Source organism: Ostrinia nubilalis, chromosome 24 (assembly GCF_963855985.1).
Source record: "Ostrinia nubilalis chromosome 24, ilOstNubi1.1, whole genome shotgun sequence".
Taxonomy (NCBI): Eukaryota; Metazoa; Arthropoda; class Insecta; order Lepidoptera; family Crambidae; genus Ostrinia; species Ostrinia nubilalis.
The window spans coordinates 496,244-519,157 of NC_087111.1; the positions used below are offsets into that span (position 1 = coordinate 496,244).

Sequence of the window (22,914 nt, forward strand, 5' to 3'; positions counted from 1 at the left end):
TCTAAATCCGTATTCACAAGGGACATTCTCGACAGAACGATTACTCGATAGGATCGCAACTCAGCAATTTGTTGTCATTGAAGTTTTGTTAACACTAGAAAGGCCGCCGTCCCATTTTTGTCCCACTCGCGAGTTTGATCGTCTCTAACTTTTTTATTTTTCAACGAAAGTCCATGAAACTTTTTGACTTTTCCTGATTTATTGAATTTTATAATTTTTTAATGTTTTTGATAATATAACATTATTAGAAAAAAAATTAAAATCGGTTTTACCTAGAAGCGCCACTGGGTCATTTTTGTCCCACCTTGGTATTTGCAACAATAATTCGATGAAGAGTCCTTGTTTCGAGGAAATACGAGAATGGGGAGGTGAGGAACGTTTTGGTGACTCGTCACAATGCAGAAATGTAAATATATTGTACTAGTTTTTGCCTGTGACTTCACCTAGTGAGAAATTAAGTTTATCATAGAAAGACCTAATTTCTTGACACTTATCGTTGTTATTTGACCAAATAACTGAATATTATTGTTAATTATAGACTATATTATGTTATTCTGAAATATTAACAATAAAACTGCAAAGTTTTATTAAGATCGGCTTAGTATTTTTTGCGTAAAAGAGTGAAAAAACAACAATCGATCTAACCATGAATCCACACTAACTTAGTTCAAGTTCAAGGCTTATATCCACCCATTCATCCTTCCTATCCGTTCATCGGTTCATCCATCCATCAATTCATCAATATTTATTAACTTTTACATTTATAATATTAGTAGGAAGGTGACTTCAAGACATGGGCCAGTTTATACATTGTATGATTTGATACATTTTTAAAATGTGTGACTTATAATTTTTTTAAATTAAACGTACATACTTTTCATTGTAACTGGTAAAAAACTTCACTGTGTGTGTACGGATAACAGAAAAATAACCATACCTATAGAAGTTCCTAAACACATAGTAGACCAGAGAGACAAAAAAACCATACAAAAAAACTTTGTGCAAAATGTGCACATTATTTGTAAGATATTTATTATTTCTTCAAAAAGAATAATTAATAGTTAAATTAGTAATTTCATAATTTTAATACAGTATAACACCATGTAATATGTGACTATTTTTATATGAAACCAAAAACATCTGTCTTTTAATAATTCAAAATTAAAATTGAATAAATTTATATTTTTAAAGAAATAAGTACATATTGATTTAACTGTATAGATAAACCATTTTTTAAGGATACTACAAATAGTTTTAACCATAATGTTCATGCCTGAAACTAAAAAATGTTACAAAATATATGCTGGGACAAAATTGACCCAGCGGCGCTTTTAGGGGGGTCGTAATCTTCGGCACTTCTAGTGTTAAGTGAATAAGGCTAAAGCTGTGTGGCTCAGGTTTCGCTTAGGTAGACACTAACTGGGGGTGCGATGGTGAGCGACCTCCTCGTGGTGCACCCTGGGCAACGTCCGCGTGGTCTGTTCACGCGGGCGGCTAACTTCTCACCTGCGCGGCAGGTCTCGTCAACTCGGCGGGCCTGTCGGGCAACCCGTAACCCACAATTGAGTGGGCCGGGGGCCGTCGCGGCATTTGCCCGGGCCACGATGCAGGGGACATCTTTAAAAACCCCCACAGGTGGGGGCTGGCGGGGCGTTTGCCCGGGCCCATTCTTTGGAGGGCCGCTCTTGGTACTTCTCTGATCAGCAGAGCTGACCGAGCAGCGGCATAGAGCAGACCGTAACCCGCTACGGCGGGCCGGGGGTCCCGTTATACCAGGGCCGCGAGGAGAAAACCTCTATAAAAAACAACTGGAGGAGGGGACTGGGGGTTCCCTCGAAGCCAGAGAGGCTTGCTCGTGAGCGAGCCTCTAGCCTGAGGCGGAGCTGCGGACGAATGTCCAACCAGGACAATAACTCGCGGCTCCGTTTCTTTGGGCTCTGGTGGAAACCGTCGGGTTTTAGTGGGTAGGCCCCGCCTTTAGTGGGTAGGTGGGGAGAGTCCCACATAACCCACTGGCCGTCCCCATAGACCAGTGGGTATGCGCAAAGCATTTCCCGACGAAAAAAAAAAAAAAACGTAGACACTAACTGAACACTAAATAGTAATGAAGAAAGAAAAATGTTCTATCTTTATTCTATTTTTCATTCAATCAAATGAAAAAAGCTAAACGGGACTACTTATTTCCACCTCTCGTTCCCACCGCTGCAACTCCTGTGTAGCCAGGATCTACAGTTTGACCGCTAATATAAACCCAACCAGTGAAGGTCAAGTTTGTCCTAGAGGAAAGTTAAGCATAGTTGAACTGTCATTGGACCCGCAACGAGAATTTCCAAATCTTGGCTAAATCGGTATTTAAATAGCCCGGTGGCTATTGTAAGATTTGTGCAATTTGTACAATACGCAACACCATATCACTTCCTTGCCCACACATTTTGAAGGAGTGATGCCCGTTGTCACCATCAATCTCTAATTTTTAAATGACCCCTTATGGTAACACATAACAGGAATTTTGTTTTCATAGGAGTAAAAAAAAACTCATAAAACTAATTTATTTATGCAAGTAGGCTTTTAAAAAGCACTTTCACTTAAAAATAGGGATTGATGGTAAAACGGGCATAAGTCTACCAAAATACACTTGGCGCTGCGAACTGAGTTGGAATTGGTAGCATAATACCACCCTGTCTAACACACTTGGTTTCACAAGTTCCCGTTCCCGGGACGCGCCTCTACACGCAAAGGAAATTACATCACTTACGCCGTGGAGTGTACTCGCGAGCTTCGGCCGTTCATAAATAATGTTTTCATTAGGACTCGCCGATAAATTAAGCTGGCGGTTAGGCCTTGTCCGCACTTTGTCGGGGCGGCGCAGACGGGCGGGTAAGTGTTATATTATAAGGAGGGAGGAACGATAAAACGATGGTTTAGTGGTGACCATCAGGCTCAGGGCCAGAAGCTCCGGGTTCGATCCCTAGTGGGGGCAATTAAAAAAAAACACAGCATGAAAAGCTTCAGGGAAATTATTTTCTTATGTAGTGCGTGGAACATCTCAATAAATGATGTGTATTCTCATCTTATAAGGTTCAGTTATGTAACAGAAAAGTACAGTCTAAGGTTGGGTTGCACCATCTTATTATAGCTTTGACAAACGTCAAAAAGCTGTCAAATTCCATACAAAAAATACCGGTTATCGTTATAGTTACGGTACAAGTTAGGTGGTGCAACTCAGCCTAACTTGATGTACAGTGACGATTCATTCACGTGTTATATCATGTAGAGATGGATCAACAAAATATAAGACGGACAAGTCGAACGAAGAACTTATGACTACTTAGACTTTGACTTTAGCCTTTGTATACTAACATAGAGAAATAAAGAATTTGAATTTGAATTTCTATAGTTACGTTAGGTTTTAAACTTTTGTTTGTCACCTGTCATCCGCTTTGCAATGGAGGGAAGTCGAACCTTAATTTCGAACTCCTCCTATGTTCTTCTGATTAATTTCGTTGCGGGTCCAATGACAGTTTAACTTTCCCCCGGGACAAACTTGACCTTCATTGGTTGGGTTTTTGTGGCGGTCAAGCTGTAGATCCTGGCTACACAGGAGTTGCAGTGGTGGGAACGAGAGGTGGGAATAGTCCCGTATAGTTACGTTACTTATATGACCTTAGCAAAAAAGTGACCAAGTTTACCGTCACATCACAATCCTCAGGTCTGATTAATAGATAGAATAACTTTATTTGAGTACTTACATGAATAATAAATTAACGTTAATGATACCAAATCAGCGTTACAAACGTCCGTCTGCAGAGCCCCAGGCGAAGATACAAAAGCCAGCAGTTAATGAGTCTTAAGCACAACTCGCCTACAAGTTTGTTTTAAATTAAATTCCATCCAAAAATTCTGCGAAATCTTTTGTTTTCAATTCAAATTTCACGATTTTGAACCCGAAGACTTCAAAAGTTTTTCGTTGAAATATTTGGACGTAATAAAATTACCTAATCAATCATTCACTGTTAGAAGAATAAGCCTTTCATAAATTGCAAGATCTTACAATGAAGTTAATAAATAAGAAAGTTATTAGAAGTTAATTCTACAATACTTTATTTTCCATTCTTTTGTTGATTTGACCTGGTTTTAAGGAGAAAACAAAAATACCGAAATATTTTCTTAGTAAAACCAAATTCATAGTATCCCAATAAAGTGGCACATTTCTGGCCGCAAATAAAACGTCCCATAAATATGAATACAGCTGAAACTGGCGGATATTAGACTTGGTACCAACTTGCCGACAAGGCACAGTACAACAAGTGCAGCCCTCCAAGTTACAAAAACATTACAGTCAGTGACAAAGTAATGTTACGTTTGTAAAATAGAAATGCACAATAGGGATGTTTCCTGGGTCAAAAAGCAAGAGTTTTAATTAGTCCGTCAGTTAACTTATCAAAAAATACTCTACACGTATTTTTCACTTTTTCAAACTAATGAAAATTTAAAGAGATAAAGCGCGCCAAAGTTCATAAGAAGAGGCCCGTGACGTCAATGCTTGCATAAAAGTGCCGCACGTTGTGACGTCGTGCGGAACTTCAACGCACCATAACTATGTAATTATTTGTTAGATTGACAAATAAAAATATATTTATTGTGAAAATATTATATTATCTAATTACGGAAGAATTTGCGGCCCAGCTTGTGGCAGAAAGTTTATAAAATCCAGATAAGCACACTCTAGGGCGCCTTTGTCTCCGTTTTTTTTAAGTAAGATGCAGTCTAGGATGGTATGGTACATAATTATCTGCCCTGTAAGTGATTATTCATTCTCACCTTGAAAAGGCCCGGATTATAGTATTCAAGAAAGACAGCAGTAGGCAGCGAATTCCAGTTTGTCACGATGGTGGCGCTGCAACTGCTCTTCTAGAAAGTGTATGAAAACTAGTAGTGACACCACTGAAACGCTTACTCACGCCTTAGAAGGCGCCATAAATGTGTGCTTAACTAGAAACTTAATAAAAAGATGAATCTTTTAAAGTGTCTGTTCTTTTTGAGCTATTATTAGTCACAGGAACTTCCATATAAGGCTAATTACTCATCGCAGACATCGCAACTCTAAGTAGACAAACAGGCTGGAAGTTTGTATCGGGTTGGCAATTACGTGTTTGCAAGTACGCGGCAATGTACTTGTTTCACTACTGGGACTGAGGCTGATACTGGTAGAAGTTACTTTGTGTTACTATAGTCTGGTCCGTGAGCACGTAGAATTTTGTCCAATGACCCCTAGCTACCCATCCTTATCGCTCGCGCGTAATTATATTGCTGTCGCGACTGTGCGACTGGCACCCGCAGTGAGTGTGCGAGCGTGATAGCAACAACGAACGGGCTTTAGAAGTTACGTTACCTTAACGTTACCATTACCAGGTGAACCAACGTGACCGACATAGCTCGCAGAATTGCTAAAATCATGTGGCAGTGCACGGGGCACATAGCTCGTAGAGACGATGGCCGTTGGGGCAGAAAAGTTCTCGAGTAGCGACCGCGGGCCAAGACGTAGCGTGGGCAGGCCTTTCACTAGGTGGACCGACGATCTGGTGAAGGTCGCGGGAGGTGCCTGGATGCGAGCAGCGCAGAACCGGTCGTTATGGAAATCCTTGGGGGAGGCCTTTGTCCAGCAGTGGACGTCATTTGGCTGAAAGAACGAACGAACGTTGCTACCTATAACAAAACAAGATTGATTTGACCAGAAAATATTTACTAATTCGGGTACAATTCGCTCTAAAAGCAACTGATCTGATCATTCAAGCACTGTACCATAATATTGACCAAATAAATGTAAATGGTAAATGTAAAATAAATAAATAAATCTTTTAACACACTTAACGTGTTAAATTGTTGTCAGTAAAAATGACATAATAACCTGTGGACAATATCTACCAGGTTAAAAAAAACTCATAAAACTCATTTTGTTTTAGCAAATAGGCTTTTAAAAAGCACTTTTACACGTCCCAGCCCTATCACTGCTTCGGGACAATAAATGGGCCAGTGCTGAGAAGAAGCAGCGCAAGAAACTCAGTCACTATTTTTTTGTGTCACTATTTTGTGTTGATTTAACATGATTAAGTTAAGTTTTTATTTTTATTCTCTCGCAGGTAACAAAATTCAAATACCACTCGTACAACTAACAACTGCGATGTAAGAGATTACGATTTTAATTACTATGTTCTGTGCACAACATCCTCTCGTTTTGAGTAACTCGAAGTTTAAATACACTTCTTAAGTGGTACATAAATTCTCGAAGTTTCTGGGCGTAAATATCAAGGCTACAACATGTGTCCTCGGTCTCGACAATAAAGTATTAAAGAGTTTTGGCGACCGCAAAAATAACTCAAAGTTACTGAAAGCGCAATGCAGGTGGCATAATTGCGCCTCGGGCTCAGTTGTTGTGCCTAAGGCTCGCCGCACGAGTGCGATTGAAGTGGTAGGTATAGTAGCACTTTTGAGAAGCCTTATTTAAAAAAAATAGTTTTATTGGGACAAAGGAAGTAAAAGATGGAATTGTATTTTAGTCTAATTATCAATTAAGTCTTATGATATCTCATAAAAAAGTCACGTTTTCAAGACGAACCGTATGACTTGCACTGTGAAAACGTTTTCAGATCTCATGTAGCGTCAAGTTCCTAACTCTACACCTTTTAAACAAAATGTATGGCCCATGGCCGTTTCACTGTCGTCATGTGGGCAAAAGGTGAAAATATTCATTGTTCATTACTTTTCTGTTATAGTTACATTAGTTTTTGTAGCAACGATAACGAAAAAAAAAAACGTCAGCAGGACTTTAGACGGTGAAGGTGTTGGACTGGCCGACTCGAGATCCAAGTTCGCCCGAGTTCCAACCTCGCGCCGCTGGACTATTCAACTTAGTACCGAATCCACGGACTATTATTTAAAAATCTTAAAAAAATGTTGACCTACATAACAAAAATCGCACCAGTGTCGCCTCCCTAACTCGCCCGGATTATTGGGTTCGCCCCGATATGAAAGTTTTAGTAAACATGCGATATGACCAAACGGCGCGATTGCTAGCTTGAATATTTCATTTTCAACTGTTCATTTGCTTTATACGACTATTTGGTTAATAAAAGTTACATTCTAATAGACAATGGTATTACGTATTTTGTAGTGCTTTGTAACTTCGTGAATTGGAAATTTGGTTAAACTACGCAGCGCTGGTTTTATAAAATTCATGAATAACTATGGGTTCATCGTGAAAGCTAGCATTTGGTTAAAATGCGTAGTAATTTTGTAATATTCATAAAAGATATTGGAGACATTGTTTACATTTCAAATAATGGAATGTATTATAATTTTGTATTGTCTACCTTTATTATAATAAAATAAAGATTTTATTTTTGTTGAATACGCCTTGAGTTCTGATAATACATTTATTGAATGTCACCTAAATTTTTTATCGTTGATACTACGTATATTTTTCAACTAGTAGGTATTACGTATCTAAATGAACCATCTCAATCTATACTAATATCATAAATGCGAAAGTAACTCTGTCTGTCTGTCTTGCTTTCACGCCTAAACCACTGAACCAATTTTGATAAAATTTGGCATAGGGATAGTTTGAGTCCCGGGAAAGGACATAGGATAGTTTACAGGAGTTACTTAGTAAAGGTTTTCTGTGACAAACAAAATTCCACGTGGGCGAAGCCGCGGGCGGAAAGCTAGTAACGATTATAATAAAGAACTAATTCAACTTAAAATTAGTACTTTGTAATACAACATTACGTTAAAAAGAAAATATCTAGATATCAATTTAGTGAGCCTGAAAGTGAGGTTGAATATAATTTTCTCAGTTTTTATTCTAGACGAGAGGGCTTATCCAAAAAAATATGTGAACACTGGATTCACGATATTTCAAGTGCTTTTCAGTAATTGACAGTTCGTTTTTGCTTAGACCTGAAAGTCAGCAGAACGTTTTTTGAAACCTTAGCTAAGCCTTAAGACGCAGACTGAACGTGTAATTTATTTGGATTTGTTTGATATTACGACTTTTATATCTTTGTGTTTGTTGGTTGGCAGCGCACTTGTGACTTCACTGATGTTGCGGGTGTACATGGGCGACGGCAATTGCTTACCATCAGGTGATCCGTCTGCTCGTTTGCCTCCTATCACATAAAAAAAAAAAAAAAAAAAACAAGGCTCTCACTTTTTGCTTGAAGCGTCAAAGATAAATTGTTCTTTCTACATCTCCTATAGCTACCAGCCCTCGAGACTGCAAACCAACCTTTTAATTTATTCGATTGATCCGACAATGTTTATAGTAGGGTAGTTCAATTCACTTAGCTACTTTGAAGCCGTCAGAATACGTTTCTCCATAGAATTATTATGGCGAAATGCGAGTTTTGTATCAGCTTCAGGGCTATTATATAAATTGTCTTTAAGGCTGAGTTGCACCAACTTACTTTAGCCGTAACTATAACAATAACCGCTGTATCTTAAATGGAGTTTGACAGATTTTTGAAGTTTGTTAAAGTTACAGTAAGATGGTGCGACTCAGCCTAACAAGTTATGTCTTGAAATTCCTAATGGGGTCAACTGCTTTATGATAGAGCCACAACCTAATTCCAGGATTCAATTGTTACACCCAGTTGACATTGTAAATCCGTTGTTACAGCTGGTGCCAGGTGTGGCACAGACGAACGACACCTCCAGCGGCACGCACCCACGGCTTGAGGTGAGGACTTTATACTACTACTATATTACTGTAACTATACTACTACTATGTTACTGTACCTATTTGAGAGTAGGTAATATTAAAGGTTCTTCCCGCGACCTTTACCAGATCGTGGGTCCACCTATTAAGAGGCACAGAACCTTGGGGGAGGTCTTTGTCCAGCAGTGGACGTCATTTGGCTGAAACGAACGAACAAATATTAAAGGTACAAGTTAGAAGCCAAATAGGTAAACGCAGCATCAGCAGGCGACGCGGAATCAGGTTTCTATGAAATATCTTCGATGATGTGTCGCTAGCAACGGAGCTATTTCATAGAAATATGTACATAGAAAACAGTAGTGTCGCGATCACACATTGTCGTAAGCCGCCACACTGAAAAAAATGTTTGGTTACTGCTTACACAACAAAAGTGACCACCGAACACTTTGGTTATGAGGAACAAAATGTTGTGTAAATTAAACAAATAATTCTGCAGTGAGCTAGACTTAGGCTGAGTTGCACCACCCAACTTTGACCGTAACTTTAACGGTAACCGATGTATTTTGTATGTAGTTTGACAGATTTTTGACGTTTGTTAAAGTCAAAGTAAGATGGTGCAACCCAGCCTTAGTTTGGTTATAGTTAACACTTAGTTCGGTGGTCACTTTTGTTGTGTAAGCAGTAACCAAACATTTTTTTCAGTGCAACCCGTCTGGCCAGTGTAGGGAGTGTAGGCGAAATCCTCCATTTTCCTTTAGTCAATTAGAGAGGGTCGTGTTCCTGCAGTGGAGACTATATGACCTAATGATGAAGCCCAGTTTATTTATTTATTTATTATTAGGCATACACAACAAGTAACAATCACAAATAATATATAAAGAAAGTAACTTATGCTTAGATCTAGATCATCACTCAAATAACGTGTACACACAGCATGGTTAAAATATTGCGTAAACAGTATTATATTATTGTCTTAATTAACAGTATTAAATACTCGTATAGTAAGTTAGTTTTAAAACAAATAGGTAACAATACTAGCTATGTCAAAGTAATGCCCGAAGAGGAAGCGCAGTTGAGGATCTTTTTGACGTTGCGACGGAATCGGACGTGCTTAGGCTCAAAAATATCGAGATCTAGTGATATCGATGTTTTGCTATCGTTCTGTAGCAGTTCATTGTAAAGCCGACACATTCGTACTACTGGGTTGAAAAAGGACGTGTTATTCTTGAATACTTGCAATACAAATGTCTTTTTGCGGTTTCTAGAAAGAATTCTAGAAAGAGTTTGTTATGTTATAAGTATTATAAAGAAAATAAATGAGATATCAAACAAATTGGAGCACTCTTGATTAATAACTTACTACCATAAGCTCTTATTTGTTGAAATTACAAGTAAGGTCGCGCAAAGTTGGAATTAAGTTTCACTGGTTCTCAAACTACGTCCAAGTAAAAAAAAAACCCAAAATGTAATAAAACTAATGACATTAGAATATTTTAAAACGTGTGTTATGGCATTAATAACATAATAATAATTTTATTTGTTGGGTCTTTGATTAATTATTACAACTTTTTATTGAATGAAACGAGTGACTTCTTTATAAATAGGTACAGGAATTGAAATCGAATTGCGGACTTTGATCTGAATTTTATTTGAAATCTTATCGCGGTGATGTTTATTTACTTATTTCCAATTAAATTATAAATAAGGTTTGCTAGAAAATCTTATTTTCAACGAACAAATGCGAAGTGAATCGATTACCCTGACCCACAGCATAAACTGTATGAGTAATATAAATACGTAGAAATTGACATACAACGACTAGTGGTGGGAGTTTAGTTAGTAGCAAGATAATTTTGGTTTCAACTTGAGTTTATTCTTGTTGCATTACCTAATGAGGGAATTCTTTCCGAATGTACGCGAACGTAATTATATCTAGGCGATGGCTAGAAATCGGCCATTGCTGGTCGCAGTTCCTTACGGGGCATGGCAACTTTAAACATAAGCTTCACGAATTCAAACTAGTTCCGTCTCCTTTTTGTGAGCGTTCCACTGATGAAGTCAGTCATGAGCAGTCTGCCCATCATATCTCGTGGGAGTGTGATCTTTGGAAACATGAACGTGACATAATGCTTAACTCAATACAACATACATCTGTTTCTGCAATTCATTACACCGATCTTGTCGCGACAAGGTTAGATTTCCGTAAAATCTTAAAAACTTTCTGTGAACGACCGAGATCTACGTAGGTGAGTTCGTCACAGAAGCTACTGTATACTGTTTTAAAAAACAATGTCAATTTTAACCAATGATTACTCATCCCTAAAACGAATAACATAACGGCACCAAAAGTTGATCTGTGTCGGGTACGGTACACAGCGCGTATATAACCGCGCGACCGCTTTGTGGTACACACACAGCCGGCATCATGAACGTGTGGGTAAGTTAAAAGTATTTTTTATTAATTGTTTTTGTTACTGTAACTGTTTACTTTTATCTCTGGAAAAAATGTGTCATTATCATTGAATAGGTAAACATTTAATTCTGAGAAAAACGTCTCATCATTGTGATGCACTTTATTTGGTGTCATTTTAAATAACAGAAAATTTTGTGTTTCATAACTTTCGATCGCAAATTGATAAAACAACGATGAGCGATGAAATTGAATAACTTATTTGTGTTCTATAACACCTGTGTAATATCATGAAACGCAATAAGTTGATTAAAATTGAGATTAACATTTCCCTTTGTTTGCTCAGTGTTATTTTAATAAGTAAGTATAAAACTTAGTGTAAATATTTCTAATTGTTTTAGGTCATCCTTATCGTCAGCGTCGCTTCCCTTTACCTGGTATCATGTGCTCCTCAACCCTTCGTGCCTGATGACCCTCCAGAGTTTCCCAGGAAAGGGGAGTTCCCATGCAAGGGAGGCATTTGCAAAGCTAAACCGGACTCTGGATGCGAGGGGTGCCAGCATGGACTGTCTTTATTGAATTCAAATTTTGAGACTGAATCGCAATACAAATCGTTTTAAAATTATTACTGTCTTTTTATTCATTAGTACTTTAAATTGTTGGTACTAAAGTAACTGTTATACATTTTCATCATGAGAGGGAGCAGGTGCTTCAACATTTAATTTAGGCAATACTAAATTGGTTACATACACAGGCACTCCTCAGAACATTGTTATGGAAAACTTTAATTTAGAAGTTCACTATCTAGTTTGAGTAGATATCAATATCTCCTTAATTATCGACTGGTGTTACTAATGTTAATGGGCGGTAGCTCTCATCATCATCATCATCATCAGATAGCTCCTCTCTAAGTTTATGTAAATCATCACTAAATTGTGATTAATAGATTACGTCGTTGGTTTTGGAATTTGAAAAATATTTTGAATGAACTTTGCCACCCCCTGGGCGATACCATTATTAAAGTTGAGAACCACTGCCCTAACTCCGAGATTTACTTCTTTAGATTGATGTCTGGGTCCGTCTCGATGCCCTACATGCCAAGGTTCAGTGCCCGGGCGAGCAAAGGTCGACGTTCAAAGGGAGACGTCAAAAGATTTGGGATCAAACATATTTCATAATGTTTTTGCTATCTGTGTCCATAACTAGTTATGGTAAATATCGATAAAATTAATGTCGACATAAAATCTACTAACAGTGTGTTTACCATGAGTTTACGTTAGGTGTGCTCGCTATCGAGTACGTCAAAAAAATCTATGAAGATATTATTTCTTGAAAGAAGCTGTTAGGGGCGCTGCGCAATATGTCATACATTTGTCATTTTTTAAGCAGTTTCTAGCGAGCACACCTAACGTAAACTCATGGTAAGCACACTTGACTGGTCACTATGGAAATGATTGGGGGAGGCCTATCTTCAGCCGTGGGCATAGTGTTGCTGAAATGATGATGACGACGTCACTCTGCCATTGTACTTTAAAGTACTGAACCAACCTCGAATTTTTTAATTTGTTTCAACTTGTTATACCATAGACCACCTACAATAGAGTTTTAACAATTTCACTAAGTAGGTATTTATAGCTTGTATCGCAGGTATCACTAAGCTACTAACACAGCTCAAACTGATGAATCGATACAAATTAGGTTTATTAGATTCAGTTCAAACTTATTGCCAATGTCAACTAAATTATTTATTGTACTTTTTGACAGAAGGTAAAAGTAATAAATTGAAATATTATTTATTAAACTACATTTAATAATCTCAAAATAAGATGTTCCATCGAGTCTAATGGACATCTCTGACTGTCACTGTGATCGAGAGCATCGGTGGATTAAATCGATGTTTTGTTTAAAATGTTTCTCTGAATACATTTTCTTTTTGAGATAACCCCAACGAAAAGGTCGAGTCTTTGCGCGTGGGCTTATAATATGAATAACTGATATGCCTTCGGGGATTAGTATTGAAAGATTTGGATTCTGGATTCGATTCCTAAAGGGTACAAAGAGATTAATTGGAGATCCTGATGTCAGTCTCCATGAGCCGTCTGAATCAAAATTATTTTCAGACGGACATATTAAAGCCTATTGTAACGTTGCAGCTCCATTAGAAATTATTTACTAAAACCCGTCTATAGATGTCGTTGGAGTTTCTCAGATGAAGTATCTTAGAAAGTATGAATTTACAAAAAAAAGCTGAGCTGCAACGTAATAGGTACAATCATGCCCTAATTAGAATGGAAACAAAGATAATTTTCCTAAGGATCGAAAGAGCCCAACCATAGCCAAGTAATCGGTAAAAAGTAGTCGATTCTTCAGGTAATTTAGTTTCTACTGCAAGAGCGAGGCCCTCTCAAAACTCTAATTTACTATAACAACTCCTACTACTACTCATAATATTGGGGAGATCAGATGTTCGCATATTCAATCCCAATCGAAACCCATGTAAGGACGGGACCTATTCTGCTCTGCCCGAATTACTAGGCCATGTAATTCCAAACTTTGAAGCCTTGGGGCCATAATATTTTTTTCGGTATGCTGCAAGGGCCATAACAATTTTAATTTTTCTGCCCAAGACTGCAAATATAGGCTTAGTCTTAAGCTGTCGCGGGCTTGATTGATGGCAGTGGGCGGGCCGAATATGGCCCGCGGGCCTTAGTTTGGAGACCCCTGATCTAGACGATTGACATATCACAAAACCTGCTGTTCTTTCCACAGCTGTCAGCACCAGAAGCGTCATGGGCGGCGTCGCTTCTGTGCTGCGGGGCGGTCTTCGGAGCCATCCCTACTGGCATCGTCTCGCAACACTTTGGGCGGAAGAAGACCCTGTTGTATCTAGCCCTACCCTTGCTGGTGTCTTGGCTGTTAGTCGCTTCTAGGTAAGAACCTATTATTAAATACCCTGATACTTTAAAGACAAAGCCAATCAAACAACGGTGTTGGTTTCAAATTGCCGATTTGAGGGTCCCGAGTTCAATCTCCGTCACGACACAGCAGCCGATTGGCATAAAATAGTACGACGACACGACATTAGACCGACGTGCTAAAACAACTTATTATCTTTAGTGTAAAAATTAAAATACGTGTTAGTAATGAAATAAATTGAAGTAAGTGTTAAAAATCCACAAAAAAAAGGAAAATTCGGAAAAATTCAAGGCGAGAGTGAATAGGCACTTACAGGGCAGATATGTACCATCCTAGACTACATCTCACTTAACACCAGGTGCGATTGCGGTCAAATACCTGCCTTGTCTAGAATAAAAAAAAAAATTCTATGGGATTAGCAGAAAGCGGGCGTAAATATCGTTTGAAACTTTCAAGTTTGGACAAGACATTAGTCGAGGTAGCAACATTTCAATATAATTTTTAAAACACCCGTGTATAAAACGAATAACTCAGCGACCTTATTCAAGCTACAGCTTTTCCAATGATCTAGATTAAAAAATATAGCGGATGGAAAATACATTTTGTAACTTACATTTTACGTTAAAAGATTTCCTGCTTGATAGCGAAATTTCAAAGATATAAACTTTATACAGGTTTTAACCATATTTCACCGCCGTCGCATGCTGCTGAACTTTTTAAATCAAGCTTAAAGCTATCAAACTGGAATTTGGCCACGATTTTGATGGCAGTAGTGTCATTATAAACTTACAAAATATACAGTTAAAGACATTCAGAAGGCTTCAAAACTTAGTAGTAGCAAAGAAACCAAAAAGCCCCTGATTTTGTCTATATTGCCGAACGCTTAATTCAAAGGCCTTAAACAGGATTTTTTTAGAATATTGTCTAATATAGGTAACTTGTTGGTGACCTATTTAAATAAAAATAAAATAAAGAACAAAACCCTTGGGTCAAATTAAAATATTCTTAGGTATATTATCATCACTATAGTAATTTTAGCGGAGCAATCGAAACCGCACAAGCCTCTTGATTGGGCCATTGTGCGCTCATTTTCAACATTATCATATTATTACAAAATTAAACTTACCCCAAAAGCAGCGTGCTGCATCTGTAACAAACAAAACATAACTAAATTAATTCATTTGTCCTCAGTTTAAACGTTATTATTTTGTCCTCAGTCCAAACGTCATTATTTTGTCCTCAGTCCAAACGTCATTATTTTGTCTTCAGTCCAAACGTCATTATTTTGTCCTCAGTCCAAACGTCATAATTTTGTCCTCAGTCCAAACATCATTATTTTGTCCTCAGTCCAAACATCATTATTTTGTCCTCAGTCCAAACATCATTATTTTGTCCTCAGTCCAAACGTCATTATTTTGTCCTCAGTCCAAACATCATTATTTTGTCCTCAGTCCAAACGTCATTATTTTGTTCTCAGTCCAAACGTCATTATTTTGTCCTCAGTCCAAATGTCTACGGATTGTACGTGGGGCGTTTTGTCGGCGGTATAGCTGTTGGTGCATTCAGCGTTGGAATCCCGCCTTACGTGGAAGATATAGCTGAGAAGAACCTGCTGCCAACCTTGGCTAACTTCTACCACGTCAACCTGGCATGTGGAGTCTTGTTTGGCTATGTCGTTGGTGAGTACAAGACGAATAAATATTAAAGAACTTATAAAATACATGTATCAGCAAGTCAAACTAAAATGACATAAACCAACAGACAAAATGTATTGCAAAAAAACGAAATTTTGGGAAAGCCCCAATTTGTCTAAGATACCGCAGACTACATACAAAGGTCGTGGGTTCAATTCCCGCCTTTGGCAGTTTGATTTTTTCAAGCTATTTATAATTTTCAAATTCATGCATTCAAACTTTTAAGTCGATTAATCTATCGGCCGACTTAAAGTCTGTAGTTTTTGACTGCCGAGACAGACACAACAGACATTTTATTGTTGAGACTCACCATTGAGCCTGGTGGCATCCTCCCTATTAATTGAAAATACAAAAGTGGAGTAGTTATAACAACAGAGCATAAGCGGTGTGCCAACTATTTCATTTCTATTTTCTTCTGTGTCTTTTAGCCTTAACTTGTGTTTCATTGTTACAGGCATGGTCGCCAGTATAGCCTGGCTTTCGTTCTTATGCGCCACGGTACCGATTGCATTCTTCATTGCTTTCATCTTCCTCCCCGAGTCACCTGCCTACCTGATGTCCCAAGGAAAGTACCACGAAGCTAAAGCCGCTTTACGGTACTTCAGAGGAATAGACAACAACATCGATGCCGAAATCAAGGAATTGAAAGAGAATGTGAGAAACTTCGGCAAGTTGAAAGTCACTTTCAAGGAACTTCTTACTACAAAAATAACAGCGAAAGCGCTTATCGTCTCTTTCGGCCTCATGATCTTCCAGCAGATGAGCGGAATATACGCTGTTCTTTTCTACGCTCAGTACATCTTCAACGCCTTCCAAATCTCCCAGAATCTGCCCGGAGCGGCCATCATTCTAGGCTTCTGCTTAGTATCATCGACCTACTTCTCTACTATGTTATTGAAGACTGTCAGACGACGCGTTCTTTTGCTGTTCTCTTTCTCGTTAATGGCTCTGAGTCTAGGCAGCTTAGCGATGTACTACCACCTGCAAATGACTCAGATCATGGACTGTAGTACAGTGATACCTTTGTTTGCGCTTTGTATGTTTGTAAGCGTATACGCTGCTGGTGTAGGACCTATCCCTTGGTTGATGCTGAGAGAGATCTTCCCCAAAGCAGCTACGAGACGAGCTACGGCCATCACTGCTGGATGCCATTGGCTGATTGCGTTCACAGTCATCAGAATGTTCCAAACTTTAGTCAAGAAGGTCAGGCCTGGCTGGACGCTATGGTACTTCGCTTCTGTCTGCGTTCTTGGTATTATCTTCGTCTACTTCTTCGTACCAGAGACTAAAGACCGAAGCTTAGAAGAGATCCAGAACGAATTCGAAGGGATCCACAAAAAAAGGAAACACAGACATGTGATCGAAGTTGAGAGCGTGTCTGAGACGTGATTTCGTTAAACAAGGGTTTGAATCAAATTGAAATTTATGTATCAGTATTTAATTTGTCATGAATGTTACTCAGATTGTTTTGATACGTCATGCGTGTGCGCAGGTTAAATAAAAGCCACGCGAAAAGCGGTCGTTGTGCTGTAAGGTTTAAAGTTCAAAATGAATGAAGCATAGTGCTTAATGTAGAGATGGGTGGTTTTACCATTTTGATTCGAATCCTTACTTATAAACAAAAGTAATATTAAGTTATTTGTATATTAGCTGTTATAGATTTACCAAAGTAACTGTAGTCATAGTTCAATAGGGATCAATTTATTATAAAAGGCTTACTAGGTATAGGTTTAAAAATATATTTATTTTATTATTTTATTTTTATGAAAGTTGTACAGTAAAAATGTTTTTGAAATGTTGTCTTTATTTACCTTTTTCCCCACCAAAAACATATTTTTTAGACAAGATTTCTGATGGTTGTTAATCTCTTGTCATTCATAGAACGATTCGATTTGTGCGATTTTTTCAATATCAAAATGAAGTTGGGTGCCCTCTCAGACGCATAACATTTTTCATCATAATTTAGTTTGGTATAACAGTATTTGCATAAAGTTTTTTCGAATAAACTTTGATATGCATAGTTTTCTAAATGCATAATGGTTTCATAGGCATAATAATAACTTTCTCTAATTTTCAATACCATAATTTAAATAATCATAAATGTAAAAAACATAATTTTTATATTCCTAAAGTTTGTTTTTAATAAAATACGATAAACATAATGTAATTATTTATAACATTTAAAGTCATAAATATCTATATACAATATGTAACAAAAACACCGTCCGATCCGAAAGGGTCATAAAGTAGCTTTAACAACATTACCAAAACAAGTATCAAAATTACGTAATTAATAAAAACAATTTTTTTATCGATTTTTAAAGTCAATAAGTTTAGCAATGATTTACCCTAAAACGGGGAAATTTTCAAAAAGCGTTAACACTCTGTCGCCGCGCGGCGGCTTTCTTTAAGACGCTGGGGGTCATGACCTTATGACGTCGCTACGCGTGCCGGCGCATCTCTACCCCTCCCGCGTACCCTCTACACTGCCGTTCGGATTGCCATGTAAGCTTTTTTATTTTTGTAAATTTTGTATTTATTTTTCATGGGGTATTTTTTTAATAATATTTTATGAAAATTATTACACAAATGGAATCTTAACTCGATACCTATTAACACCTTAATGGATCGGACGGTGTTTCCGTTACATATTGTATATTATAAAAGAAAGTCGTGTTAGTTACTCCACTTATAACTCAAGAACGGCTGAACCGATTTAGCTGAAAATTGTCAGGGAGGTAGTTTAGAGCCAGGAGAAAGACATAGGATACTTTTAAAGGAGAAAGACATAGGAGGGTAGGCGCCGAGCGCCGTGCTGAGCAGTCACGTAGTTAGTTGTTCCGTAGTTTTGTATTTATTTGGTGCTCAAAATATAAACAATTCATCATTAAACTTACATCAGTCTAATACTCACGAAAGACTGATAACTGTGTTAAAAAACTGTTATTCAAAGTGGCGTATTAGTGAAATTATCTTCAAATAACTATTTGGGATACGTAACAAACAGTGAACGTTTAACTTATAAATTCGCTCGAGTGTTGGTGGAATGAAAAACTGTGACAAGTGCTCGGGTGAATGACCGACCTTGTTGGCACTACTACGACGTGGTCTCACAGCAGCGTACATTCAATTTCGTTAACACCGTTGTAACGTCCTTGGCCTGGCGGTGTACGCGACGGTATCAACGCGGCGATACCAAGTTCAAACCTCAAGGACCGAAGATTTTTTGCTTTTTTATTTTTCTATTTTTGGTTCTTTCGTGGCAATCAATGGAAATGGCACTACACTGCGCAAAATGCAAAACCACAATAACAGATAGACTTTATTTAACATGCGTAATTTGCAAAAAAACCTATGATCTTGCCTGCGCCAACAAATCCGAGAAGTTGTTTCGCCTGATGGACATCGAGAGGAAGTCAGCGTGGAGGTGCGATGACTGTATTTATAGCCATAATTCATCCCGAGTGTTGCAGCCCGCAATACGTGATAGCGACCTCTTTTACGATCAGGAGGACAATGTTACGATTCGAAGAAAGTACAGGGCAAATATCTCAACAGAAAACTCTTTTGATGCACTATCGCTGGATGAGGACACCGAGGACTTATCTATGATTGTAAAAGGAAATGGACAATTGAACAGGAGTTGTCCCGATATCAGATCTGATAATTTTAATGAAATAGAAGCCTTACAGAATAAAATCGCGAAACTCACAGAAAAGTTAGAGATTGCAGAGAATGAAATTACGAATCTTTTGACAGAAAACTCCTGCCTAAAAAAACAAATCTCATCATATGATGTACGAGTGAACCAGTTAAAGGATATCTGCAAGTCTACGCCCAAAAAATCGCAAAAAAGAAATATAAGCTCTCTGAATAAAACAAGACTAGATTTTTCTATTGAACAAAATACTCCAAGCAAGCCGAGGGATCAAGTGACTCCGGGAGTTATTAAATCAAGCCAAGGCTCACCAATCAACAAAAAATTGCCAAACGTTACGAAAAGGTTGAAAATAAGAAATGTTTATATAATTGGCGATGAACAGGTGAAAGGACTATCAGCAAACTTATGTAGAATGAAATTCGACAAGGGAAATGAAAGATACAACTTTCAAGGATTGGTGAAACCTCATGCATCTTCAGCTGAAATATTTGGTAATTTAGATAGTTTACTCCTAAAAGTTAAAGAAGGAGACATTATTGTAATTTCAGTTGGTAAACATGACAGATATCCGTGTAGTTTGCTCAAAAGGTTATATCATATCTTAGGTCAATTAAAAAAATGTAAGGTTTTTCTGTTGAATGTACCAATGAATCGAAATCTAAATGTAAATAAACTATATAATGAATTACGAATGCTAATAAAAAACTACGATCACTGTAGATTCCTAGAGATCAAAGACATGTTTAAAAGACATAATCAAAGGTCTGTCTTAGACTTAATAACATTTAAACTGACTCTTGCCTTGAATACTGATTCACCGATGTACTCTTATGCGTCGGGCGATATTGGAAGTGGATATAAGTCTCAAGTTGAGGGGGATGTCAACCTTAATAGGGATGTAACGATGGGGAATAATTTTTTTCCACTACAAGCCGCTCTCATGAGCGGACTTTGATAAATATTAGCTCTAAGGGTGCTTCAGATAAGTTAAGAATTCTTCACCAGAATATAGCTGGTCTTTGTAACAAAATTGATAACTTAGAATTGTTTTTATATAATTTAGAGATGAGTGATAGTGAAGTGGACATTTTATGTTTTACTGAGACAAACGTAAAATTACATAATGAGACCAACGTTAAATTAAAAAACTTTAAGCTAGCATCGGCTTATAGTAGGGATGATAAATCTAGAGGTGGGTCATGTATTCTGGTCAGGAAATCATTTAATACTAAAATTGTTAACATTCCGCCATGTTTGGTGACAAAATACAATTTTGAATGTTGTGGGACGGAGATTGTGGGCCTGAATATTGTTATTTTTTGTATATATAGAAGACCAGAAGATAAAAAATCAAAGATAGGAACCTTTCTGCATAAACTTGATAAATTACTAGGTTATGCTTCGAACAATTTCAGAAGGAAGAAAATAGTGGTTTGTGGGGATTGGAATGTCGATATATTGAGGGAGAATAAGAATGCATCTGACCTGATTAATATACTTCATAGCTATGGTTTCCAGACTCATATTAGTCTGCCTACTCGTTTGAACTCGTGTTTGGACCAAATAGCCAGTAACGTCAAAAATGTTCAATCTGAAGTACTTAACTCTGGACTGTCTGATCATGAAACGGCCCAAATGATTACGCTGGCTGTTAAAAAACAGAGAGCCCACCATTATTGGTTTGAGTATAAGCGTGATTACTGCCGTGAGAATGTTGAGAAGTTCTGTGAGTGTATATGTTCTCTTTCTTTTTCCGATGTCTATAATTCACATAATCTTGAAGTATCTTTCGAAATATTTTATAGCGATTTGATAATGTTCTATAATCTATGTTTTCCCACGATCAAAGTAAAAATTACTAATAAACCGGTTAAGCTCAACTGGTTAACTAGAGGTATCAGAATATCTTGTAAAACGAAACGTTCCTTATATGTGAAGTACAAGAAAAATGGGAATAACAAACTTATAAACAAATCTAAATTCAAAAAGTATGACAATATTTTAAAGAAATGCATACAAAAATCTCAAAAAATTATCAATTTAAGGCGCATTCGAATGAGTAAAAACAAGGCCAAGGCTACTTGGGGCGCCATTTCATCTTCTTTGACTGATCGTTTATATCAAAATGACATTGAATTTATTAAATATAATAATACGACATTTACCGATCCGTCTGACATTAGCAATATTTTAAATAATTATTTTACTAATCTTTCAACTGACCAAACTTTAATGTCTAATACTGATAATATTAATTTTCCAAACATTTATAATAATTTAAATACAATATTTATTAATCCAGTCGATGCCCATGAAATATATACAATAATTATGTCGCTGAGCAACAGTAAAACTAGTGGTTATGACGAAGTTACTGCATTAGTGCTGAAGGCCTGTGCCAAATCAATATGTCTTCCACTTGCACATATAATTAATTTGTCATTTCTGCAGGGCTCATTCCCGGAACCACTTAAAATGTCCATTGTTAAACCTCTCTTTAAGAAGGGAGATAAATCTGATCCAGGCAATTACCGGCCTATTACTATGGTTCCAATATTATCAAAAGTCCTTGAAAAAGCGATGCTTTTGAGGTTGAATAGCTTCATTAACAAACATGAAATCCTCCATAAAGATCAGTTTGGTTTTCGCAGTGGAAGTTCTACTTCTCTAGCGGGTTTTACTTTGATAAGGACTATCACGGAATACCTGAATGGTAGTAGCGGTCCGGTTTTGTCGTTGTTTATGGACCTGAGCAAGGCATTTGACTTTGTCGACCACGGCATACTTCTCCGTAAACTATATTGTTATGGTATTCGTGGCAAAGCGCTTGATTGGCTAAACAGTTATCTACAAAATAGAAAACAGTGTACTGAGGTGACCAGAGTCATTAGAGATGCCAAGAAGAACTTCATAAAGCGTAACTTCAGATCTATGGAGCTCATGAATGATTCTGGTGTTCCGCAGGGGAGCATATTGGGCCCATTACTATTCTTATTGTTTATTAATGACTTGCCGAGGCATATGACACATAAATGCATTTTATTTGCCGATGACACTACGCTTGTGGTCAAAGTGGAGGATAAGTGTCTTGCACAACAAACTTTAAGAAAAGCCTTAGAAGATATAATTAAATGGACAGATAATAACAAATTGCGTATAAATATAAATAAAACTAAAATAATTCAATTCAATTCTTATAATACTAATCCACTACATCTTGACATTGAATATAAAAATGAGAAGGTATGCGAGGTAGCCTTGTTTAATTTCCTAGGAATAACTGTAGACTCACACCTGAACTGGAAGGAGCATATTAATCTTGTATGCCAAAAACTCAGTCGATACGTATTTTCCCTTTAAAGGATACGCCAAACTATTTCTTTTGATGCAGCTATGGCTGCGTATCATGCCTATGTCTCATCGGTGTTAGGTTATGGCTTATTGTTGTGGGGCAACTCAGTAGATGTAGACAGAGCATTTAAAATGCAAAAAAGATGCATACGGGTGATAAATGCGG

At 37.4% G+C, this 22,914-nt stretch overlaps 1 protein-coding gene across 1 annotated transcript in view; it reads left to right on the top strand.

Moving 5' to 3' along the window:
- Positions 1–17,531, top strand: part of LOC135083632 (facilitated trehalose transporter Tret1-like) — a 28,179-nt gene extending 10,648 nt beyond the window's left edge. Inside the window, exons 4-7 of the mRNA XM_063978335.1 lie at positions 8,678–8,737; positions 13,896–14,056; positions 15,546–15,721; positions 16,191–17,531. Coding sequence (XP_063834405.1) covers positions 8,678–8,737; positions 13,896–14,056; positions 15,546–15,721; positions 16,191–17,125 — 1,332 coding nt within the window. The 3' untranslated portion in view covers positions 17,126–17,531. The remainder of the gene's footprint in view (positions 1–8,677; positions 8,738–13,895; positions 14,057–15,545; positions 15,722–16,190) is intronic.
- Positions 17,532–22,914: the final 5,383 nt, after the last annotated feature.